Raw genomic sequence first — 26999 nt, 5'->3', positions numbered from 1 at the left:
TAGGAACCCTACGTGTAGTTATACTCAAACTAACCATTAGTTTGTCGTGCAACAGCAAGTACTTATTTAGGAGATAAAGTGCACTGATCCATTGAATCATGAATTTTGTGTTGAATGTTTTGTTATCCCTGTAAGAAACACACATGGACATTTCTTGCAAACTTGTAATGCTGTTTGCAATGCAACATTCTACAGACACACTGAATAATGTGAGAAACCGCTACTTGACAGTGAAGCGAAAGAACAAGTGGATGGGAATTTGAGACATGCATAAAAACATATTGGGTTTGAGTTTGGATCGCATCGATCGTAGTAAGGCATCTATTTTGTTGTCGTGTTCTGCGTTCCTCCTTCTCCGGTGTGGTCAATTTCCACAGGCCTGTCAGCGCTGGGCCTGATGCGGTCCACAGGAGAGCGCGAGAGAGAGAGAGCTACTGACAGGCCATCAGCGCTCGTCCTCTCTCTCCTCCTGTCCCCACTCACCGGGTCTCTGAGAGCCTTCAGCAGCGTTAGCGTTAGCAGCGTCGGAGGCAGCAGCACCGCTTGAGCTCTCACATCTGCTTTTATTTTTAGCCGATTAATCAAGGCAGCGTCTATAGACTCAAGCACGAAGGAATTGCTCACTGTTATTATCATGCGCCGAGGTGTCATCGCTCAGGAGGCCTGCCTCACACACACACACACACATGCACACACATGCGCACATACACACACACACACACACACAGACACACACATACACACACACATAGACAGGCCTACCTCTCGACCCATCTTACAAGAGGTGCGGTCGAAGCTGCCTCGGATGAGGAGTGGCAACAGATAGATACTCATCATTGCGCCGTCGCCCCTAATTCAGGCAGCACTAAAAGCTGACGGCAGCGGCGGCAGGGGGAAGGAGGAGGAGTAGTGGGGCGGGCGAAGGGTGGCACGAGGCGCGGCGCGCATGATAGAGCCGCGATAATTGAGTTTATTTCGGGGGGGCCGGCAGTCGAGTTCAGCGTCTCCGCCGGTGCTCGTTGTCAGCTCTCGCACTGCAGGATTCAAACGTGGCGTCGCCGACTCCTTTAGGTCAGAGTTGGGCCGCGGGAGTCGTGAGTCGCTCTCGCTTCACTCGCTCGGGATTACTGTCGGAATAAATCGGCCCCGTGTCTGTTTACTCTTGTTGCAAGTGCCTATCTTCAGGGTGACAGGTGAATCCAAGCAACACAGACGGAAAGAAAAACACGCTGTTCATTAGAATAAGGCGGCTAAACATGAGAGCTGTTAGGTATTCAGACTGCTGGCTTCCAGTGAGAGAGGCAGCCTCCATGCTGGAGTTAGTCCTTCCCCTGGGATTCCTTCCAGTTGCAGATGCCATCTCCATTGTGCCCCAGCGGACTGTGTTACTTGATGTTTTTGAAATGAGACTGCTCAATGCAAGAAGGACTTGTTGTTCCCGTAGATTGGTGTAGCACTCAAAACAGGATCTCATTTGGGTTATCCTTCTGATAGATTTCTTTTTTCTGTTATAGTGCTCATACGGTCTGTTTCAGGATTTCAAGATTTCATTGGCATACTGTACAGTAAAAAGAAAGTGGAACTGATATGAAAGTGGGGTGCTGCAGGATGTGACTATTAGCATCAGCAGATATGCTAGTTTGGCTGATTGTGAAAAGAAACCCATAATCCCTCTGCTTTCAATGAGTCTATCTCATGGCTGTAGTTGAGGGAACTAACTAAAAGGGGGAGAGAGAAAGAGAAAGAGAAAGAGAGAGAGAGAGAGAGAGGGAGGAGAGAGAGAGATAGCAGTGGGAGGAAGGGGATTAGGTGTCTGTGTTTCTCTATGTTCCTCTATGTCTCCCTCACTGTCTTTCTCTGTCGGTTTCTCTCTCTCTCTCTCTCTGTCCCTTATGACTCCCAATGTGCTTTCTGTTGCATGTATGAACTCCCCCTCAGCTTTGTCTCTCCATTTTGGTAAACCTGCAAAATACAGTAGACTTCACTTCATGCTGGGGACAGGCGATGCAGTTAAAGGAGGAAGAAAAGCAAAGCTAAAAGCCTTTTTATCGCACCATGTGCATGCAGAACAGACCGCTGTCCAGTGAGTTTCAGATCTCTCTTGAGTAGCTGTTTTTTTGGCTTGCTTCTGTTTTGAAGTTTCCAAGGCAGATTTTTTAATGCATAAATGTCTTTGGAAACAAAAGAGTCCCTCTGAGAACAGACGGATCTGAATGCAATTGATAAAATTGTGTGGTGTTGTTTAGCGGCCAGAGTAAAACCAATCCACCAACTGATTTTTGAGGGTAACAGGAATACTAAGAAATGAAATGCCCATTCCTTTTCTGCATTTATCTGGAGAGAGACAGGTCTATCAGGCCACAATGCCTTAGGGAGCCAAATATTGTGTCTCCTAAGAAAGCATCGTACTGCAAGCCACATGGAATCATAACACAATGCAAATACGTGTTTGTGTGTGTGACACACACCCACACACACACACTGCAAAAAATAACTGTCTCATTATCACATATCAGCCATAAGTTGAGGATTGGTTTGCTCTGTTCCCAGACAGTTTTGTCACCAACGTGTTAGAGGTTATTATAGAGGTGTGATCCAGCTCCCGTAAGAAAGGAGAAATCATTTTTGCCCCCTCTGATGAAAGATTCTGCTAATAGCTTTTACTCTATTAGCATTGAATTGCATTGGCCTAAAAGCACAGTTAGAATGTGAATATCACTTTAATTACTATAATTATACTTTGAATGTTTTGGGGTTGTTTGTTTATTTGTTGGAATGAAGTACTTTAAAAGTGGTTCTTTTAAGGCTACATCGTAATTTGTGCCCTTCAGTATGTCATTTATTTCCATCTACTGTTCAACAAAAATTAGCCCATTTTAAGTAATTTCAGTGGAGAGTTACTGAATCTCTAAATGGGTATTCCTCAACTCTGTGCCGACATGAACACAAAGTGAGGGAAGTCTGCTAGGTTTGTCCATCGAAAGCATTCTCATTTATTACATCCATACCATGCCATTGTGCATAGGTTAATTTGCTTGAGTGTGCTATCAAGGTAATTACAAATTTTACATTGCCACTTGCAAATGTCTTGCAAATTGGAAGTGTCTCTTTTCATTTGCCCTCTGAAGAGCTTCACGACCTATGACTCAGTAAGCTCAGGAGGCCTCAGTGCACGCAACGGGTCCTCATGTCAAACGGAATAATTGGCTAATTGCTGACATAAATGCAGCATAGGGTCTGAAAGATCAATGGGGTCTTCCAAAAAAAACTTCTGAGAGCAAGAGTGTTCTCGAAAATTCGGACAAGCTACTGCAGGTATTTATCATCAAAGAGGCTTACAAGAGGCTAGACTTATAGGCAATCATGAGTCACTTAGTATTCTGGGAGAGTGGTCTTTATTCAACAACCCTCTACCTGGCTCCCCTCTTAGTAGTTTTGGAAATGCATTAAAGCAAACGTCTGACTTGGTTGTTTTTCTTGCCTTTCCATCTCATTTACTTACAAATGCAAAAGTTCAGAATGTATGAATAACAAAAGATGTTATTTTGTTACTTTGCAGTCATAAGCCTGGTGCCTGTTTATTTAGAAGCCAAGGCATCAGTCAATGCCTGCGAGCAATTAAGAAAATTTGCATAAGCTTCATCGATCAGTGGAGCATCTAGACAAATGAGTTTAGGGCGCTCCAACAAGATGGGTTGGTGATACCCACGCCTGACATAATGAACTCCCGAGCTCTCCCAAGAGATAAGAATCTCTAATATCTGTATACATTCCATGATATTTCTCTAGGCCTGGAGATACAGGTACAATGTTTCTATTTGTGGTGGTAGGTTTGCAGAATTAACTGTTTTTAACAAATTAGTGCAGCATGGTTATGATGCAGGTTTAAGTACGATCAGAGGTGGAAAGTAACGAAATACATTTACTCACGTTACTGTATTGAGTAGTTTTTGTGTGTATTTTGTATTTTTGAAGTAGTTTATAAAATCGGTATTTTAAATTTTACTTGATTACATTTTGAGTGAAGTATTGTACTTCGCTACATCAAAAATCCCATCCGTTACTTGAGTAAAAAAAAAAGGTTAAGACTGACGAAAACGGAAAGGGAGAGAAAAAAATTGCGCCCTAAACCAAAGATTGTTAAGGCGGAACTCCGCCTTAACAATCTTTGCCTAAACCACTAGCCTATTGATAATGATCAGCATGTAGCCTACAACAGGACATGAATCAAGCTGGCGCCATGCAGTCTTTCTGAAAGTGATGGAGCTGGATCACGAGATGCATCAGATTAGCCTAACCTATGAAAGTGTATTTTCCGCTATTCCAATCGGTTGTCTCACTTTTAGCACTAATGATTGCGGAGATATTTAAGCAAACACCATGGGATTTCGTGTTTTGACGTTTGTGCTCACCTTTCTTTGGAAAGAAGTTTATTAGCAGTTGTTGTTTCCCCTCATTTTGATGTCTCTCTTTTTCCTGTTTTGGCCTTTGTTTTTAGTAACCTGACTTGGCTTTCTTGGAGAAAGACATTGCACCAGCAGCAAAACAATTAGCGGTCCACTACTAGCGATGCTCAACTAAATAAACAAAAGATAGACGACCTTATGAATCGTGCAGGCGGACTAAACCATTTAGCTCTTTAGCAAGGGAGAGTGTAGTGACCTTACACAGTTTTCACTATCTTTTGTATGACATTCATTGACATTCATTTTGACATTTAATTTGGAAGTTAAAATATTCAGGTAAAATAAATATATGGTGGAAATAAGTATTGAACGCTTATTTTTTTTTTCAGTAACTAGCCTAAACTTCCAGCGAGTCTATTCGAAATTTTCACCAAACATTATATTAACACACATATAAAAAAATCCAAACATAAGAGTTTCGTGTATTAAAGTGGAATGACACAGGACAATGACAAGTATTGAACGTGCCTACTGAAATTTCTTCAATACTTTGTGGAAAAGCCTTTGTTTGTAAAGACAGCTTCAAGACATTTCCTATATGACAAAACGTATTAGTCGCAGTATCAGGTGTGATTTTGGCCCATTGTTCTAAACAGATTCCAGGGGTCCCTCTTGTGAATCCTGATCTTCAGTTACTTCCAGAACTATTTGCTATTAATGATGTTTTATAAACAAAGTTCGGGTGGAGCCTTCGGGATGATTGACAGCAATTAACTCACCCACTGCCGCCGCAGGGTAGGCCTATTTAAGCCGACCTCCTTTTCCATACGTCACACGCTCCGACGTTCGCGAAATCATTCAGTCTGCGTATCGTTCGCATTGACAAGACAGCTCTCATGGAACTGGAAATCCACCCAGCGCCAGCAAGGCGTTGACCCTACCCACTGGACAGTGGCTCGCATCCGCAGCACTCTCCATTCCCGCGGCATCGCGATGCCGCATGTCGGATAGGAAGTTCCATCTCCTCCGCCTTCTAACGCAGTCGGATAACCCGGTCTTTTCGCCCTCCCGCTCCCTCACTTTGTTTTCCTCCCCAGACCAGGAAGCAAGCTGCTCCTTCTGGCATCCCGACGCGGTTCCTTCCGCCGGCCATTCAGCCGGACGAAGCACACACCACCAGCCACCTCGCGAACCGGGCACGCCGACAGCACTTTCCGGCACCACACGCTTCAGAGCGTATCATTCCGCTGCTTCAGCCACAGCCACTGCCACGTCAGCGGCTCAGGCCCATTCCCGCCGGATCTCCGCCGTATTTCCGGGTCCAGCCCCACTTTTCCAGACGGCCCCGGTAGCGACAGCGTCGCTACTCCCCCCCCCACTCCTTCTTTCCCTCCCCCATCCACCTCCCCTAGCCAGGACTCGGTCCAGGCCTGCCCCACCTCCAGTCGTTCCGACGACTGCTCCCTCCCTCCCCCCTCTCCCCCTCCCCTTTCCATCCCGGGAGCACGTCTGTACAGCACGCCTCAACTCACGAAGCGTCAGCTCGAAGAGTCACCTCACTAGCTCCCCATCTCTCTTATGAGTTAGCGAGCACCTGGTCTTAGTCGGCGCCGATAGCGACAGCGTCGCTACTCCCCCCTAACCCTCTTTCCTTCCCCGTCCCACTTCCCGCGACCCTGTCCCAGGTTGCTCCCCTTCCGGTCGCGTCAGCGACCGCTCCCTCCCTCCCCCCTTTTCTCCCTTCCCATCTCTTCCCCGGCTCCGCGCTAGACCAGCCCGCAGCAGCGGGTCATCAGCACTCCGCGAGTGCTTCGGACCACGACGTCCCGTTCCGGCAGCAAAACTATTCTTTAGCCACAGCACAGGCCCTGCCACCGCCTCCTCACGCTGCAGCATTCGAACCACCACCCGTCACAGCGCCCACCAGGAACCTCATCTTGTCAGGTGCAGACGTAGACCTTTCTACCATTCTTCCCTCCCTTCCTATTCCCTCTCATAACCGGGATCTAGTTTGCGGCGAACTGGTTTTTCCCAAAAAAAAAAAAAATAAAAAAAAATAAAAAAAAAAAATAAAAAAAAATTCTGGCCCAGCATCAAAAAACCCTGTCATTTCCCGAGTTCACCATAGCTTTTGCCAACTACACAGAAGTCGTCTGTTTCGTGTTCTCCAGTCGACGCAGATGACTAAGCTAAATGACTACCCGGCCATCATCGCCGGCCTAGCCGTATCCTACGGTGGAGCTCATTTTCATACGTAGGCTACCACCGGCTGTTTTCAGCAAAATGCGCTGCCAGAGTCGGCCTCTGGAACTAAAACCCCTACTGGGGCGCGCTCGATATGGAGCTCCATAACCGCGTTTTCCTAGGACTTAAGCCATCTTGTCCCCTCTGCAATAGCCCCAGTCACGGCGCGGTCGAGTGTCCACTAGTCAACTCATTCCCCAGGGCCGCCCTTTCATCTCGCATCTCCTAAACTGCGCTCAGCAACCCCATCTCTCGAAGACGTCGGATCTCTAGATGCCCAGTGTCTGGCCGATATCAAACTATGGAGGACGTTTTAGACGAATGGAATGGTCTGTGCACGTTCTACGACGACTGCCAATCATCTCCAGAAGAGCTCCAGTTGTACACCGACGCAGCCCCCTCAACAGGCTTCGGAGGCTTTTTCAAAGGGCGCTGGTTTGCATCCCCGTGGCCACTAGAGTTCAGAGAGCTAACAACTGGAAACGAATCGTCAGCCGTGTTCGAACTCTACCCCGTAGCCATCACGGCCCTACCTGGGGGAATGAGCGGACCTCCAAGAGCGATAATCCACAGCGACAACGAAGCCGTAGTGCACGTCATTAATAACTCGAGCTCAAAATCGCCTGCGCTTTCCCCTCTTATTATGCGTCTAATCTGGATAGCAGCCAGCTACCAGCTTATTATAAGAGCCGCGCACGTCCCCGGTTGCCACAATGGAATTGCTGACTCTCTCTCTCGTCTTAAATTCCAGAGATTCAGAAGCTCGGCTCCAGAGGCGGACCCGTACCCTACTCCACTCCCCAGCTTTTCGGAGACCATCTTCCCATAAACCACCCCCTCAGCTATCTTCAGCCCATCACAGCCGACCAAGCCCTTCATGCCCTCGCACCCAGGACCATGCAGTCCTACTGGACTGCTTGGTCGTGCTTCAAACAGTTCCACGCAAAGCACTCACTACCATTTACCAGTTTCGATGCAGTCACCATATCATCATCACCTACGCCCACACTTCACTCGGGATCAAAGTTTCTTCCATTAGAGTCTACCTAGCTGGCATTCATTTCTTCTACAAACGCTCCCACGGCTCCGAATGCCCCTTCTCCGACACCAGGATAGGCTTGTTAACTAAAGGTATCCGTAGGCAACATCCAGTCCCCCAAGACTCCCGCCTTCCCATTACCTCAAGCATTCTCGCCACCCGCCTCGCTACCCTTCGCAAAGGGTCATGTCACCGCATTCCGATTCCACCATCTCCGTTATGTTTCTACCGGCCTTTTTGGGCTGCTGAGATGTAGCGAGTTTACATGCCCTTCGTCTCTCTTCATTCCCGATGTCCACCCGTGCATCGCAGATCTAGAGCAGCTAGACCAAGACACCATTCGATTTACCATCAAACAGAGTAAAACCGATCAGTCCCGAAAAGGACACTCCATATCCATTTAACTCCGCCTCAGATCTTCAGCCTTTCCAATACCTATCTCACTACATCTCATATCGGTCAGCTCAAGCTTCGTCTACTAGCCCGCCCTTCGTGTCAGACGAAGGGCTACCCATCACTCGCCACAGATTCCAGACACTCTTAAAAACCATTCTAGTCAAATCTGGTTTTCCCGCGGATCGCTACTCCGCACGCTCCTTCAGGATAGGAGCTGCCACAACAGCTGCGCTCAACGGCTTATCGGAGCAACAAATTAAAATACTGGGCCGTTGGTCCTCGGATGCCTACCAGTCTTACATCCGCTCCAATCTAGCGGATTTACGACTCGCTCAGCAAGCACTTATGTAGTTGGTAGCGGCCTTTCTCTGTGATCTTTTGGGGTGCAAGCGGTCATCGCTCTATCGCGATATCCGCTCCAGGCACTCCGGGACCACGGACAGCTACCTTGCCAAACACGCACTTCTCCCATACATTCTAGTCTAGCTGAGGCAATCATATAGAAGGGCGAACTAGTGAAATGATGTTTTATAAACAAAGTTCGGGTGGAGCCTTCGGGATGATTGACAGCAATTAACTCACCCACTGCCGCCGCAGGGTAGGCCTATTTAAGCCGACCTCCTTTTCCATACGTCACACGCTCCGACGTTCGCGAAATCATCCCCCCTCCTCCCCCTACTCCTCCATTTCACCAATTGCCCTGTTACTCATCCTCCTTACACAGGGGGGTGCAAGCGGTCATCGCTCTATCGCGATATCCGCTCCAGGCACTCCGGGACCACGGACAGCTACCTTGCCAAACACGCACTTCTCCCATACATTCTAGTCTAGCTGAGGCAATCATATAGAAGGGCGAACTAGTGAACTATTGGCTGCCTTCAAGTCTTTCTGGAGCTTTCTCTGAGTGGTCCTTGGCTCTTGGAATTGACTATCCTTCTGACTCCCTGGTCAGAAATATTGCGAGGAGATCCTGTGCATGGCCGGTTGATGATGCAGTGATGTTTCTTCCACTTGCAGATAATGGCTCCCATGCTGCTTACTGGAAGATTCTGATGTTTTGAAATGCATCTGTAACCAATTTCATTGATGTTTTGCAACAATAAGGTTGCAAAGGTCTTGGGAGAGCTTTTTGCTTTTATCCATCATGAAATGTTTCTTGTGTGACACCTTGGTAATGAAAAACCTAGCCCATTAATATGTAGGCTACTAACCAAGCTTATATTAATTTGCACAGATAGAAAGGATAACTACTCTCTATACAGATTCCAGCTCGTTCCTTCCCTTTCCTTGCCTTAGTGCTTTTTCTTAGCGTGTTCAATACTTTTCCCCTGTGTTATTCCACTTCATTACATGACTCTACTTATGGAGTTGTTTGGATTTTTTATGAGTGGATTACCTGAGTTATTACTAATGCCTGGTGAAAATGTTGTGCCCCCTGTATTCCACTTTTCACAGGCCCTCTCCTCCATTGGGGCCCTATACTTCCCACTTTCCCCCCCCCCCAGTACGACGCCCTTTAATCTGCTGAACCTTCTGCCCGTTTCCAAATATAAAAAATACTCTGCAACTCAATATTGGCCTGCCTGCCTCAGCTGCCTGTGAGGGGCTTTTCAGTTGTGCTGGATTACTGTTCACTGCAAAGCGACCCAAGGATGAGTGCAACTAACTTTGAAAATCAACTCCTGCTCAAACTTAAAGGAGAACTCCGGTGATTTTTCACATAGATCTCCATTTCTCAACGTCCTTTTCAGGCAAGTACCTCCACTCGGCGGCCATATTGCAACACTTTTTGGGCACTTATCGTGCATCTATTTCAGCAGAAATGCGTGTGCGTAAGGCTTCACGACACCAATCTTGCTCCAGCAGCGAGATCACAACAGAAGATTGGCACGATGTCTTCATAGCACACCACATGATTGGCTCAATGTATTTTACAACACACCACATGATTGGCTCAATGTGTTCACATGTCGACGTTTTGCCGCGGAAGGGTTGTGATATGTGTAGACATATGATGTGTAGACAACTGCCATATTGGCGTTACATATTAACTCCATACATTACTATGGAGGATTTTTTGAGTGCTGTATTTCCTCATTAGAAAGTCTTTGGTAAAACTGGTTGTTCTGGTACCCCCCCCCCCCCCCCCCCCAAAAAAAAAAAAAAAGTAACTAAGTAACTTTTACTTAAAGTATATTTTAAATGAACTACTTTTTACTTTTACTTGAGTACATTTTCAGATCGGTATTTTAACTTGTACTTGAGTAATATTTCATCAAGGTATTGGTACTTTTACTTGAGTACAATATTTTCGTACTTTTTCCACCTCTGAGTACGATTTAGCCAGTGTACTTTTATGACAACAATTGCAGGATTGTTAATGTTTTCTTTAAACATGCATGTAGGTTTGTTGAGAGACAAGGGTAGGCTGTGCAAAGGTGCACATATCTCTACAATGAACGAATTCCATCCAATTTAAAGTACAACACAGCAAAGTCATTGTGTGGTGGTCAGTGTTGATATTGTGGTGGGCCGCCACAAATAAGTCAATGTATGGAAAACACTGAGGTATGATAAACTGGACTAAGAAGTGTCTTTCTGTAAAACATTGTGTTGTAAAAGTCTAGCTTCCAAAAAAGGTAGATCCGTAGAGGTGGGTGGAAGCGGCTCTTACTAGCCATTCAGAATTTAATTCAGAATTGTGTGTGAAGAGATTTCTGCAGGAGATTTTTCCATCACCTGTTTGTCTTTTTGTTTGATATGACATACATTGTGATAGGATTTCCTTTCTCTCTCTATTTCTCTCTCTCTCTCACTCTCTCTCTTTCTCTCTCTGTCACACACACAGACACACACACACAGACACACACACACACACACAAATTGCATATCAAATTGGGGAGAACAGAGACTGCATATGACAGTCCATTATGGCGCACACTTGACAAGCCTTTCATGGATTAATCTCACTGTGTTCCAATGCGTCTTTTGTCCTCTGAGAGACACGGCTCTTCGCTGCAACAATACAAGAAAATGTGTGCTGTTCTATAGATAATTTTAGCATCCATGTCGGTGGAAAGTCCGTCCATTTTACATTGTGAATGCGTTGTTTATGAAGCAGCTCTCATTGAGATAATAACAAATCCCTTAAAAGGTTAAAGTTGAAATGTTCAGACATCTGTCTATTTCTGGTTTTACATAACACATTAAGTGGAAACTCTTGACCTCAGTCTACATTGACAGCTCACTTCGCCCATCTAAGAATCTAAATTGCTCTTGGTATTAAAATAATCTGATGGACTTTCCTGAGAGGCTGGAGATATCAGTATTCTTGGGGCATACAGTAGATGTGTATGTTATAAACACAACTATTAATACACCCCTGATGCAGTCTAAACATGGGAACTGAGGCCAGTTGATGGTTTATAGATAACTCCCAGGCTATGTCTGTGTGGCAAACGCAGAGCATCAACTGTAAGGATTAGATTGTTCACACTTGCTAAAGCATATGAATGAACAGCGAGAAGCAAAACAGATGGAAAGATAGAGGGCAGGAGAAGGGGGGGGTATAGAGAGAGAGAAAGGGAAGATAGAGAGGGGGAGGGGAGGTTAGAGATAGGGGAGGAAAGAAGAGATGGAAACTGTTCTGTGATGGAAAATAGATAGAAACGGTTTCTAGAAACATTAGAGGTGTTGAAAGAAAGATATAGACTGATAGACAGATCTATTTATCACACATACGCCAAATACATACATAAAGTACATACATACATACATACATACATACATACATACATACATACATAGAGAGAGAGTAGGGAAATAGAGAGAGAGAGAGAGAGAGAGAGAGAGAGAGAGAGAGACTGAGAGAGAGCACTGCTGTGATGTTAAATAAAGCATTTGGCATGAGGGCCAGTGGAGTTTGGGTCAGAGGGACCCCATAATGGAGAGTAGTGCCCTGGAAAAGAGCCATCCAGAGGACCTGACCCAAAATGCAGAGAAAAATGGACCATACAAATTCTGGTGGGAATGATTTGGCTCTTTCCGTTGCTACACAGTGGCCAACCTAAATGTCCCCTGACCTATCCATAATGTCCATGCATACATTTGCACAGCGGGGCTCGTTATAAACGCACACGTCTGACTTTCGTGTGTTCCTGCTCCAGCACCGTGGACTCTTCCAATGCTATGCAAATGTGTGCTGTGCCATGAAGTGTATGTGTGCGTCCTGGTTGGATTATTTTAATTGCATCGCCTGAGCACTGTCGAGCTAGACCATTAAGAGCCCTACTCCAGGTTGCCACGTGTAATTGCCTGTGGTCTTCCTCTCAAGAGGAAGCAATGGCAGTAGGGTGGAGGCTTGAAAGCATCCTCAAACTCAAACAGAAGCCATTAAACAGCATCAGCCATTAAATTCCCTAAAATGTGGTTTCTGTCCAAGAACAAGTCCTTGACACTTTGGTGCGTCTTCAAGGTAATAAATGTGCTGTGATATCAATGCGCTTCATGTGAAATTAGTATGTAAATTGTGGTGGGTTTTTTTTGCTGTAGGGCTAGTTCTGTAGCAGTGGTCCACAGAGATTGAGCTAGTAGTTTATAATTTACCACTGAATGTTAAGCGACCTGGCTTAAGAAAAAAAGGCTTGCTGTTGGGAAACTTGCTTAAAGCACACTGATATTCCTTAAATGTGATAGCCACCTCTTCTACAAGTGAGTTGGACAGTTTTGCATTTTTATTATTATTCCTCATGAAGATGCTGAAAAGAAATGTTTGTTGTGGTGTAGCATCATAGACATTGTTCTCATTTTATAGGTTTAGTGTATACTGCTGTGGTTGTACTTTTTGAAGAAACATTGATACTCCTTAGGAAAAGTCAACATGATGCACACAGCAGTGATTTGGACAGTTGCGGCTTTTCATTATTCAAGAATTCTCCCTGCAGCTCTCCCCATTGAGAGGCTAAGAGAATAAATTTCTGTTGAACTATATGCAACGCCTCAACTCACTAACAGCAAAGAGAAGAGCAGAGCAGTCTGTCACCTGGTCTGTCTCTCTGTCTGTCTCTCTGTTGGCCTTTCTCTCTCTTTCTCTCTCTCTCTCTGTCGTTCTGCCTGCAGAACAATCCATCCCTCGCTCTTCTAATTCTTATTCAACACATGCTTGCACTGGATAATTCATAGAATCCACAAAGGGCACCACGTCAGCCTTGCAATTAAAGAAAGATCACATGAGATCCCCACTAGTGTAGTAGCAGTGGGTAGCTAGCACTGTAGGTAGGGAGCATGGGAGGGCTCTCTCTGTGCTCGACAGCAGCCCTGCACAAGAGAAAAGGAGTGGACCTTGAGGCAGCCAGACTCCTGCACGTGCACCAGGAGGAGGGTGGAGATTATGTAACGCTGAGGATGCTCACGTCTCGGGAAAGTGGCAATAATTCACGTGCGGAGGCAGAGGGTAGGGTGCCCTGGTGTCTGTACTCCTCCTCTTCCTCCTCTTCCTCTTAGTTGGCTGGACCTCTGTGTGTAGCGTGTGTTCTTGTCACCCGCTCCTCCTCACCGGTACACTGAGGTCCTTGGGTGAATGGGGAAAAGTGTGATCCAGTCTGATGCAGACTCCAGAGGTTTTCCGGAAACTTTCCCTAAAGTCTCCCTGTGTGTTGTGGTGGATTAAGCCGAGGGAAGCCGCCCTGAGTCAGACTAACTGAGTCATGGCTACAAAGCTTCCCCAGAGCTGTTGTTGTTGTGGCTGAGAACATAATCTGCTCTAATGCAAAACAGCTCTAATGCAGAACGAGTGTATATTGTGCTAGGTGCTACATGTACTGTAGTGTAGTGAAAATGTGTGCAATGAGTCTTTGTTAAGACATCGATCAAGTTACTAAGGTATATCTATGGATCCTCAACACATACATACTGTACATACAAACATACACAACACATAATGTTTCAATAAAGAGATAGTGGTAAGTGTTACATAACTGCGAGTTTTGGGGTCATGCTTTAAAAATGACAAATGTGTGTGTGTGTTGTGTGTTTTACGATCTGCTCTAGTATAGCACTCCATGTACTGTTCCACAGTCGGCTCTCTCTCGCCATCCACTTAGTCGCACTTTTACCTGACGTGATCCCTGTGCTTTCAAACTTAACCTCATCTAACATTGAAGTACTTTTGAAAGGTAGTGGATAATTCCTGGAATACACTCTTGTAAATTGATGTTTTTTTTTTTTTACTGTCATGATTTTGTAACCTGCCAGTCAGGCCTAGTAACCCACATGTGTGTATGTCTGCTCTGAATTCCAGGACTATACATTGACTATGTACTTCCAGCAAGCGTGGCGGGACAAACGCTTGTCCTACTCAGAGATTCCCCTCAACCTCACCTTAGATAACAGGGTGGCGGATCAGTTGTGGGTCCCAGACACGTACTTCCTGAACGACAAGAAGTCCTTCGTCCACGGAGTGACGGTGAAGAACAGGATGATCCGTCTGCATCCTGATGGAACTGTACTCTATGGCCTGAGGTAAAGCAAGCCAGACACACTTCAGATTAAGTACATTTATTATAGTTTACTTACGTCCATAAGTAATACATGATATCAGATATTCTTGAATTTTAGCAAGCCTAACTGTTAACACTAAGCCAAAGTACATCTTTCATCGTCATTTACTACATTACATTACATTACATTACATTACATTTGGCTGACGCTTTTTAACCAAAGCGACTAACAACATGGTAAACAGTAAGTTTTTAGAACAATTCTCACAATTTTAGGACAGTTTAAAAAAAAACATTAGAGTACAGTAAGAATAAGTGCGTCGGTGAGTGCTGTTTTTAACAGTTACTTGTCAGTTTAAAACGGCTGGTGAGTGCTAGGATCAGTAAGACTTGTTGTAAGTGTTGCTATGAGAGTAGATGTTCTCTAAAGAGCTGGGTCTTCAGGAGTTTTTTGAAAGTGGAAAAGGATGTCCCTGTCCTTGTAGGAACTGGCAGTGTGTTCCACCAACGAGGAACAACAGATGAGAAAAGTTTGGATTGGCTTGAGCGTACCGGTGGTAGAGCTAGACGTCGTTCGTCAGAGGAGCGCAGCGGTCTGGAGGTAGTGTAAGTCTGTATGAGGGCATTCAAGTAGGTGGGAGCAGAACCGGAGACTACTTTGTAGGCAAGCGTTAGAGACTTGAATTTGATGCGGGCCGCCATAGGTAGCCAGTGTAGCTGGATGAGCAGCGGGGTAACATGTGCCCTTTTGGGTTGGTTGTAGACCAGGCGCGCCGCCGCGTTCTGGATCATCTGAAGTGGTTTCACTGCGCAGGCTGGGAGACCTGTCAGGAGGGCATTGCAGTAGTCGAGTCGTGAGATGACTATTGCCTGAACCAGAAGTTGGGTAGCATCTTGAGTCAAGTAAGTCCTGATTTTCCGTATGTTGTAGAGTGCAAAACGGCATGACCGGGCGACTGAGGCAACATGATCCGAGAAGTTTAGTTGGTTGTCAAGAACAACTCCTAGATTTCTTGCAGTCCTGGTCGGTGAAACAGACAGGGAGTCAAATTTGATGTTGATGTCGTGGTGTATGGTAGGTTTAGCTGGGATGACCAGCAGTTCAGTCTTTGAGAGGTTCAGCTGGAGGTGGTGTGCCTTCATCCATGTAGCTATGTCTGAAAGGCAATCCGAGATCCGTGCTGAAACCAGGGGGTCGTCAGGTGGAAAGGACAGATAGAGCTGTGTGTCGTCTGCATAGCAGTGGTATGAGAAGCCGTGCGAACGGATAATCTGTCCCAAGGAGGTGGTGTAGATAGCAAAGAGGAGGGGGCCCAGCACTGAGCCCTGGGGGACCCCTGTGGTGAGATGGTGAGGTGCGGATAGCTGACCAAGCCATGATACGTTAAACGAGCGTCCTGTGAGGTAGGATTCAAACCAGGAGAGAGCAGAACCGGAGATTCCCATGTCAGCGAGTATAGAGAGAAGGATACGGTGATTAACCGTGTCAAAGGCAGCCGATAAGTCAAGCAGAATGAGTACTGATGACCGAGCGGTCGCCCTGGCTTCTTTTAAGGCTTCTGTTACAGACAGCAGAGCCGTTTCAGTAGAGTGGCCGCTTTTGAACCCAGACTGATTTGGATCCAGAAGGTTGTTCTGTGAAAGGAAGTCAGAGACCTGTTTGGAGACTGCTCGTTCAATGCCTTTGGATAGGAAAGGCAGTAGTGAGACAGGGCGGTAGTTCTCGACTTGAGCAGGGTTGAGAGAAGCTTTCTTAAGTAACGGTGTTACCCGGGCCATTTTGAACGCTGTTGGAAATGTGCCGGAGGTTAGCGAGGCATTGATCACATGTGTGATAGCTGGAGCGATGGTCGGGCTGATGGACTGAAGTAGGCTCGTAGGTATAGGGTCCAGCGAGCATGTGGTAGGACGGCTGCATGTCAGGAGTCTGGACACTTCACTCTCGGAGAGAGGCATGAATGCTGAAAAAGATGTTCCAGCAGTCCCTAGAGGTTGTAGGAGTGCGGTATCTGAGTCAGATGCGTTGAGTGGGCATGTAGAGAATTGACTGCTGATTGCCGCCACTTTGTTTGTAAAAAATGAGGCGAGGGTATCTGCAGTAAGGCTGGATGGAGGAGGAGGTAGCTGAGGGTTGAGTAGCGATTTGAAGGTTGAGAAAAGTTTTCGAGTGTCTGTAGCGCTGTTGATTTTGTCATTGTAGAAAGCAGTCTTAGCAGCAGTGATGCTGGCTGAGAAGGAGGTCAGGAGTGTCTGGTAGTTTTTGAGGTCGTCAGCTAGTTTGGATTTGTGCCATTTCCTCTCCGCGGCTCTGAGTTTGGTGCGCTGCGATCGGAGGGTATCATTTAGCCATGGATGAGAATGTTTAGATCGAGCTGGCCTTGTGGTAAGAGGGCACAGCTCGTCTAGACACGAGGTCAGTGTGGAGCAGAGCGAGTCAGTGGCTTCATTAACCTCCAGAGAGGAGAAGGTGTTGAGTGGAGGTAGACCGGAGGCAACCACAGAGGAGAAGTGCGTTGGAGACAGGTTCCGGATGTTGCGGCGGAACGTGACCATCGGCTGAGGAGCCGGAGGCTGTTCTGACAGGCTGACGTTGAACTGGATGAAGAAGTGGTCAGAAAGATGGAGAGGCGTCACCATGAGGGTGTCTGTGCTGCAGTTCCGAGTGAAGATCAAGTCAAGCTCTTTGCCAGCTTTGTGAGTCGGTGGGCTTTGAACCAGTTCGAGGTCAAAGGAGTGGACCAGGGCCAAAAAGTCCGCTGAGCCTGGGGCATCTAAGTGGATGTTCATATCACCGAGAACAAGAAGCGGACAGTCATGCTCAGGGATGGAGGATAGCAGAGTGTCAAGTTCGTCAATGAAGTCGCGTAGTTGGCCTGGAGGGCGGTAGATGACCAGCACGTAGAGTTTTGCTGGGGCGATCACTGTGATGGCGTGGAATTCGAATGAGACATATTTGTTTGAAGGCAGTAGCGGGGTGAATTTCCATTTGTTGGAGATCAGCAGGCCCGTCCCGCCCCCTCGTCCAGATAGGCGAGGGGTGTGGGATAGTGTAAGGTTAGTGGAGAGTGCAGCCGGGGTGGCAGTGTTCTCTGGTTTGATCCAAGTCTCAGTGAGAGCAAGGAGTTCCAGTGAGAGGTGGTTGGCATAGCCAGCTATGAAGTCGGTTTTGTTGACTGCGGATTGACAGTTCCACAAGCCCATGGAGAAGGAGGTTTCGGTAGGTGAGGACCGTTTAAGTTCCTGGAGGTAAAGGCGATTTCTGCCCCTTTTGGCATGATGCCGTTTTCTGCGATTTACTAATATAAAACACACATTTGTTAATGGTGATATGAAATGGGGCCAGGAACTTTTGATGGGAAAAAATGAAGCCAAGAAAACAAAGAACACTGTTTATTCACAGCTTTTTGGCAGAACCAAAACAAGGGTGGAAGAAGGTTGCAAACCAATAACGGTTTACTGCATTATTGATGATCATCAAACCATGTGACATTTCTGAATTTAGTAAAAATATTACAGCTTTCATGGTTTTCCTTTAAACATTGTTGATTACAGTCTTGTTGGCCAGCTCTTTTATCTCTGGAGTGTTATGGACCTGCTGAAAAAAGCAAATATGCACAAAGATGGAGATACGATTTGTCTGGAGAATGTGTTTTCATTACAGTAGCTTGATGCTGTTCTCTTTTATAAAATTGCAAATATTTGTATCCCATCACATATTCCAGATCTGTTGTTCCACATCTCCCATACCCACATAAAGGTCATTGGGGTTCCAATCCAATAAAGGCCAGTTCTATATTCAGTCATGCAAAATAATTAATGCAGCAGTGTACCATCCTGTAGTGTGCATCAACCTTTTTACACAAAAACACCACACTCCGAAAACAAGATAAATATCCACCAAAGTGCCCTTTTCCCTCAGATTCAGGGGGGGGAAGTAAACTCTTTCACAGGCCAGAATATCCTCCAATTCAAAGTGACACAAAACTCTTTGGGAATGAACTGCAATGGGACACCAAACGCAAACAAAGAGACAAGAGCAAACATCAGGCCCTCTCATAGAAATTCAAATGAGATTGAGAGAGACTATGTTGCTGATAACTGACGTACAAATACCGGATGAATATTCAAACGGCCAAACTCATTTATTTGCTGTTCTACTGCCAGAGCTAGGCAGTGGAACGCTGCTGTAGCACAAATCAAATACGAGAGGCTGACAATGTGTATTTGTCTCACAGTGACATTCACAACTCTCAGCTTAGATAGAAACTGTTTGCTAAATTCATTTTGGGGAATTCAAAGGCACTTGTCCTTCTTTAAATAAACAATCAAGAATAAGCTACAAAAGTGAAATACACACTCACGCACGCACACACACACACACACACACACACACACACACACACACACACACACACACACACACACACACACACACAGAGTTAGTTATACAAAGTAATACTTAATACTTGCAGTAAAACTGAAAATAGTCACTCTATTTGGGAAAGAGTTACTCTCCAGATTGAAATACAGGACTGATAGAATGCAGTTGTGTAGCTTCTCTTTAATCGTCTTTGATCTTAGTGTGTCAGTTGTCATGACCTTGAACCCTCTGTGTTGCCCCTGGGATGGGTCCCCTTATGTGACCTCACACCCTGTCACAGTGTTTGCTGTGAGTTGCCACGGAAACAGACAATGAATTTACACACTAACGATCATGCGTTGAGACAAACAGATGGGTCTCATATGTTGTGCTTGCAGCGTATAACCCGGCAACACTTATGCATACTTTAAGTAGCATGGCTCCAAATCTGCCCTAGGTTTCTATTTAAAACAAACGTTAAGAATCGTTAGCACACTTAGTGCAGATGTGCCCACACGTAGGGACAGTGCGTGGGAGAGTACTGCAACCTACGCACACGCACACACACACACACACACACACACACACACACACACACTGTGTGTCTCAGTGTATATCTGTGAATAGGCTTCATTCATTTACAGATCATTTCCTCGCAATGCCCTCGAGGCTCCTGCCAAGGTTCTCCGCAACAGCTCCGCATCAGAAGCACGGCCTCACAGAGATCCTGAGCGTTGTTGGCAAGGAACGCGCAAATTTGCCACCTGATTAAACATTTGGGAGTCAGGTGCCCGATCCTCACCTGCAGATGAAATTTCTGAGGGAAATGGATGCTGACACTAGACATATGAGCATGAGCGCACCACTCTGCCCTTGTCGTGACCCGTGATGCAGTTCACCTGGAGTTTATTCGCCCACTAAAGCGCCATCACTGTCCAATTAGCGGGCATTAGGGCGATGATATAGAGGCACTGCCAGTGCCGCCATCTCTCTCTGTCCTGACTGACTGGTTAATGCTGCCATCCAGCCTCTCTGACAGCCTGCCATAAATTACTCTGACCGCATAGCATGTGTTTCTGACAAATGCAGCGTGTTTGTCGAAAGAAAAGCGCAGTATGCTAAATAGCAAATTCAAATTACATGGTGCTAATATTGAGGTAATTAGATGGAAATAGATGGCCAACGTAGCTAGGAGTAGATAGCATACTGATTGGCATGTACCAATGCACATTTACTACCTAGTTGTCAAGGCACTGCATGTTTTTTTGTGTGTTTTGGATGCTGAACGAAACTGAAGCCCTTATTTTGACATGTTTTATTTTTTCTGTCAGTGGAATATTAAGTAGATTTAGGCAGGGATTCAGGGATAATTAAGGGCTTGCCTACCACATACCAACAGATTAGGGTGAGATCAAGGGAGGTTATTTACAAATGAAGGATCCCTTGATACACATTAAGGGTTGTTTAATGGTTAAAGAGAAAGTCAAGATGAATATACGTATATTTTAAGGATTTTCTTTTAGGATGTGCTGTTTTGAGATTGCTTGTAATCCATACGAAAGAGTTAGAAAGATTCCTATTGGTCCTCCTATTGGCAGTGGAGTTGTTTAAGAGAAGCTTCGAGACAGAAGGAGAGTAGACACACATACATACACACACACAGACACACATACACACACACACACACACACACACACACACACACATGGAGGATCCAGATGGAGCCAACTTCTTCCCTTATCAAGTTAAACGTTGAGAAGGATTTAGTGTGTTTGAGCATTCAATCAGACTAGAGAGTGTTATTTTGGAGCATATCAGGGTCAGAGAAATGTGCAACATGCAAAACAGATTTAGGTTAGTGCTTTAAATAGGACTTAGATTGGTATGAAGTGTAGCATCAGCTATAATACTTCAAACACAGCATGCAAAGTTAGAGTGTGATATGATGGTGGAGAGTGTTGCCTTTAGGACAACACTGTAAAGATGATTTCAGATTTAATACAGTAATGTACTATATATGCATCTATTTTTATGCATTTATAATTCCTTCTGATCTTTCGATGTAATCTCCATATCTATATATCTATATACCCTTTTATATAGTGATAATATTTATTATGCATCCATCATGCATCTTTTATACATCATTCCTAAATCTATCATGTAAAGGCCTTATTGTATGAACCATAGACTCAATACAGTCTATGGTATGAACTAACATTCTTGCAAGTCTACCGGTAACTTGATGAAAAGTTTTCAGCTTTGCAGACTTGCAAAATAGATACAATCATTATGATGTACTACTACATCCTCATTAAATAATATTATGATCTCCTTCCCCTTATGGTCAACTTCCCCTGAGTTTGCAGAGTTAGTTATGGCTAATCTAGTGTTGAAGGTCTTAATGAGTGGAGTCATAAAAGCCAGCTGACATTTGGGGAGCACCTATCAGAGTTCTGGACCTTTATTGTTCCATTATTAGGAGATAATGGGCTTTAATTTGGGTTTAATTATGACTTAATGAGGGTCGACTCTGTTTCTGTTTACTCAGTAGGGCAGGTTTTTGCTGATGATATTTTTCATAGTGTCAACCTAACAGGAGCCATGAAGTTCTCTTTTTCCTCCTCCTAAACTCCAAGTGTAAGGGCAGAAGATCAGGAAGTGCTTCCCACAGCTCAGCTATTCAGTCTGTGTTATTCCTTTGTTCTCATTAAGTTTTGCCAATTGAAGAACACCTCCAGTTCTTTTCTCTCTCTCTCCCCCCCCCCTCTCTCTCTATCTCCTTCTCTCTGCTTGAATGGCTCTGGCCATTTGGAAATGAAAAGCAATGAGACAGAGTGGAATGGACTGACACAGAGCCACAGCCCAACTCTCCTCTCTCTCCCCACGCCATTGTTTCCCCATGAAATCTCATCTCAACTCTATGTGGCCGTTAACACACTTATCAGGAGCGGCCAGAACATGTCTTATTAACATTTAACGTCCTCGTCGGAGGCAGCGGCGGCCGACTGCGAGGCTGGAGCGACTTGGGAGAAGAAAGGGGGCCTTTGATGTCAAATTTCCCTTTGAATGCTATTTTCCATTCTGCCAAGGGTCGGACAAAAGTGAGTGACAATTGTCAGGACCGATATACAGTACGTCTTTTCACTGCACATATTAAGGGATGTTAATCAGTACAATTTAGTAATAATTGGCACTTGTCATTGGATGTGCCTAATGTCTAATCCGTGAGCGAATCAGAGTAGACTTTCAGAGTCTGACTAACCAAAGTGCTCCTATTGTCACATTAGGAAGAGTGGTATTCTGAGAGACAGAGAGTCACACACACACACACACACTGGGTTTTCCAAAGAAGTTCTTTCAAGCCGGTGGGTGTGTTTCAGGCCTCTGGAAGTCTGGTGAATTCCATTATTTGTCTCCTGTTTTCTTTTCTTTCTTTCTTTCTTTCTTTCCCTTTTTTCTTTCTTTTGCACTTTCTTTTAAAAGGGAGGTGAGAAGAAGAGGCGGGGGGGTAAAGAAATAAACACCACAGCAGCAGCTCCTAGGAGAGAGAGAGAGAGAGTTAGAGAGATGGTGATGAAATGCTGTGTGCTGTGTGAAACTGATGGGGTTGGTTATTTATACCCCTTCAGAATGCCCCACTTCTCAGTGTGTGTGTGTGTGTGTGTGTGTGTGTGTGTGTGGCAGTGCTGTGATTCACTTCACTTCTCAGGTGTGATGCTCACATGTAAGGTGACTCAGATAGAAAGCGAGAGAGAGGAGACAGGGAGAAGGGAGAAAGAGAGGGAGAGAGACAAATATATAGAGTGAGAAATTATAGAGGAGAAAGAGAGAAAGAGACTAAATTAGGACAGGATGTGCATACTGTATGTCATTCACTCCCAGTGTGGTCCCTCAATAAAGAAGCATGTAGCACAAGGACACACTATTTATATTTGATGTTTTGATGTGTGTGCATGTGTGTGTGTGTCTGTCTGTGTTTGTCCTAGCATCGTATCACCAACATACAATCAGAACTGGAATAATGGTTTAGAGATGCAAATATAGCATTAAAATATCAACGGTAAAATTCTACATATTCTATATATTTGATTATCTTTATCTACGTACACTCTGTTGCTTGTAAGTTGTTCTGTGTGGTTTTGCATGTGGACTCCCATGCACTCATCTATCCTTTCCGCAGTTAAAAGAAAATATGTCACAATTGGAATTCCAACCAAATTCAGACAGCACTTTACATAAACATAACATTAACTGCACAGTTCACAACATATCTGCACATCTCCAGGGATACTCATCCCACTCTGATATAGTCATGAGCCACGTGTAGTAAGTCATCATGTTCTCTGAGCTTTCTGATGAGCGTGCATGTGTATGCTGTTTGTCTGCAGGATTACCACCACTGCTGCTTGTATGATGGACCTGAGGAGATACCCTCTGGATGAGCAGAACTGCACCCTGGAGATCGAGAGCTGTGAGTCTTCATTAACACGTTTACAGTACATCACACAGCAACACTGGAGACTGAGATCCCATATCACACAAAGAAGGCAGGATACCATGAGCCGTAATGGGTTTTTTCAGTTAATGCTCTCTCTCTCTCTCTCTCTCTCTTCCCTTTATCTTATGCACTCATTCATTCTCTTTCTCTCTTGTTCTTTCTTATCCCCTTCTCTCATTCCCTCTTTTTCTCCATTTCTCTTAATATGTGTGCATAGTATATGCTACAAAGTACTTTGGATGAAAACTTCCCAGTATGCGCACTGGTAATTGCATTCAGCTGCAAGGAAATTAAAAGGAAAGTTATATTACTGTAGAAAGAGTGGGATGATGAGGGAACTCTACCATTCTCGCTGGGTTGCCTTAAGGGAATCAATTAAGTTCTTCTGCCAGTGGATCAGAAATGCATGAAAAAGCAGTATCTCCAAGTCATGCACAGTTTTGATTGCAGTACACTGAAAGCCTTTTCTTCTAGGTGATTCTTGGCTCTGTTACTGACATTGCACCTTGACAGGAGCCCCAAATGGAGCTGGTGCACTCCAAGTCACTGTAAGTGGGTTGTTTGTGTAAAAAAAAAACATAATGACTACCTGTCCAGTTGCCAGAGGTGTTCCTCTCGTTTAAATGAAATTTGCCGAATTCTCAGGGTTTGTCAAAATGAACAAAAGGCGCCTCTTTGCCCTCTGGGTCCATTTTCCCCTAGCCTCACATCACGCCTAATGCATTTTTGAAGAGGTAGCAGCCGAGGAATCACAGTGCATGGCTAACAACGGAGCCTGGCTTTATTACTATAATGATGTTGACCTTCCTTCCTGATGAAGCCAGAGGACATCCGGGCGTGCCGGCTCCGGCTTCGGCTCCGGCTGGCACGCATACCGAAACGAGCACAATGAGCAGAGCTATGTCATCGCGGCTAATTGTGCCGTGATGTGGCCTTGGCAAGCAGCGCTGTGCGCTACGCTGAGCTGTGCAGTCGTGTGCTGTGTGCTGTGTGGTGCGGTACGGTGGGAGCAAATGTTAGTTACAGTGGAAGCCGGCACCCGAGCGTGAGGGATCAGCGACGCAGGCTATTATGCGAGTCATTAGAGGACACAGGGTGTGTTCTGAGCTCTTGCTCTGTCTGTGTGTGTGTGTGTGTGTTGGTGTGCGTGCGTGCGTGCGTGCGTGCGTGCTTGCTTGCGTGCGTGCGTGCGTGCGTGTGTGTGTGTATGTGTTTTGGTGTGCTGACATGAAACTCATGCAATACTTAAACACTATTCCTGAGTCCCTGTTTAGTCTGGGACTAACTCACTCACTTTCTGGCTTACTCTCTCACTCACTCACTCACTCACTCTCTCACACATTCACACTCTCACTATGTACCTCAACCCGGAGCATTCAGTGTGAATATTTAAGGACTCCGCCTACTGCTGAAATAAAAGGCAGCTCTCCTGTTTCCAAGAGTTCAGACAGGGGCACGTGGACTGGTGACAGGACTTTGTCCAGGGCTGACCCAATGCTTGACCAACGGGCTGCCCATCAATCCACCAGCAGCCACACTGCCACACATTTGTGGAGTAGACCCTGCCAGCAACCGTCTCCACTCTCCCTTAATACACAGGTTTTTGTTGTTGTTTGTTTGTTTGTGTGTTTGCTTGTTCATTATTATTTTATTTCAGAGTCTTTAAAGTAATTTATGTTTATCTTTGCCAAGTAGTATGACAGCTTTATCAGTGTAATCCTGGCAAATAGGCATGCTAAGCCCAGGCCCTGTCAGGCTTTATCCTGTTGTGAAATTACAAACACTCGATGACTGTGAACTTCTTGGAAGCATTTAATCTTTTTCTGGTGTATTGCTTTTGACATTAATCATCAACAAACACAAAGTAAAATCACTTGATCCTTATACAGTAATCAACCTCTGTGTAGTGGTGAAGCATGTCTTTTGAGGGATGAGGAGCATGAGTTCTGTTGAAAGGATGTGTGTTGAATTCAATTTTTATTAAAAGTGTAGTTGTTGTTGCTAAACATTAATGAGGCGAAAAGAATGCTTTTAATTCCTGTTAAGGTCTGCTGCTCATGAGTTTAAGCGAAAAATTAGAAAGGGGCACTTCAGTGCAAATCAAGTGGCATGCAATTATTGTAAGACTAATACAAACCAGACCCCGGCAATAGCTGACAGTTGACATTGTACTCTGCTTACTGATTGTGCTCCATTGAGCAATTGGCTTTTGGTAAATCTAAGTGGTGGTGCAATTGTTAGATACAACAGCCTGTCAGTGATAAACTGTGTTTGTGGTAGAGAGTACAGAAATGCAGGCCTTTCTTAGTCATCAGGCGTCTCCTACCAGGGTAAGTAGGAGTGATTTCATGGGCAGCTCAAGGATTTTTTCCTATGTTGAGCCATTTAAGACAACAAAAAATATAAACACCCTCTTTCCATATAAATTATTTTTTTTTTCAGCTAAAAAGAACGTGCCATGGGATTTGATAATAGCCATCAGTGAGATTGACTGAAGTCTATGAGAAGTGTCAAAGAAGTGTGACTCAGATTGTTGAGTAAACCTGAAATGAACGTGTAATTTACTTAGGTTCCAGGTAATTGCATACTCAACGATTGGAACCGCATATTAATTGCATTCCACGCACCAAAGCCGAGTTTATAAGAGGGGTGCCAAACAGCACAATTTGTAAACTTTGACACAACGCAAATAAACTAAATCAATGGCACACGTGATGCTATTGAATGCATGACATGCATATAGATGAAAACAAAAATAGAAACATGCATGTGTGGGTTTTTAAACCTTCTAATATAAGATTCCGTTTCGCAACAATTGAAGGTTCTAAAATTGTATGTTGAATTCAATGAACCCAGATATTCTTTAGAACGTTCATTTTCCAACATTCCCATCACACGGGTGTGACGGTACACCTTTAAGGGTTAACCATTTATTGGCATAGCGGCTCCTGAAAATGAAATTGTTTTTGGACAGAGCTTGAACACCACAGTGTGTTGATGGCGTGCCTTGCTCTGTAAACTGCTTGCACATTCAAGTGTGCTTTTTCTGTTCATGTAAATGTGTGTGCGTTGACAGAAGCCATGTCAAATTGGCTATGCAAAAAAACCAACCAATGGTGTTCTTTATAGAGGGTAGGTGAGGAGGGAGAATGAGGTGTCTTGTTCTCCATCTCACAACAGGAGCTACGGACACAGGACAGACCACTGACCATAATCACCCTGTTGAAGCTGCTGCTGTGTATCCACACTGATCAAGGTCTGCATGGCATGGCTGTGTCAAGACAGTTTGGTTTTAAATGGAATTTGAAGGACAAGGAGAGAGTCATCCGATGTTCATGTATTTCTTTAGAAGAATCGGTAACACTTTACGGTAAGGGTACATGAATTATCATGAATTCATGCATTAATTAATTAATGATTTATGTATTACTTCATTCCTTAACTCATTGAATGCCAAGCTGTTTTCGGAAGCTTTGTCCTAGAGTGCCAGCAATCTAGACCATTGTTGATGATTTTTGTACAGCCACAGCATATTTTGTGTTATAGCTATGAACAC

The 26999-nt window shown here is 44.9% G+C and overlaps 1 protein-coding gene across 4 annotated transcripts in view; it reads left to right on the top strand.

Annotated features, from left to right (window-relative positions):
- Positions 1 to 26999, top strand: part of LOC121709834 (gamma-aminobutyric acid receptor subunit beta-2) — a 53730-nt gene that overhangs the window by 12327 nt on the left and 14404 nt on the right. For all 4 annotated transcript variants that reach the window (XM_042093456.1, XM_042093454.1, XM_042093453.1 and 1 more), the window contains 2 exons: positions 14384 to 14604; positions 23334 to 23416. In XM_042093456.1, coding sequence (XP_041949390.1) covers positions 14384 to 14604; positions 23334 to 23416 — 304 coding nt within the window. The remainder of the gene's footprint in view (positions 1 to 14383; positions 14605 to 23333; positions 23417 to 26999) is intronic.

The sequence above is a fragment of the Alosa sapidissima genome, chromosome 5 (genome assembly GCF_018492685.1).
Source record: "Alosa sapidissima isolate fAloSap1 chromosome 5, fAloSap1.pri, whole genome shotgun sequence".
NCBI classification, from domain to species: domain Eukaryota; kingdom Metazoa; phylum Chordata; class Actinopteri; order Clupeiformes; family Clupeidae; genus Alosa; species Alosa sapidissima.
The sequence above is the reverse complement of the archived record's forward strand: the minus strand, read 5'-3'. Positions and strand labels throughout refer to the sequence as shown.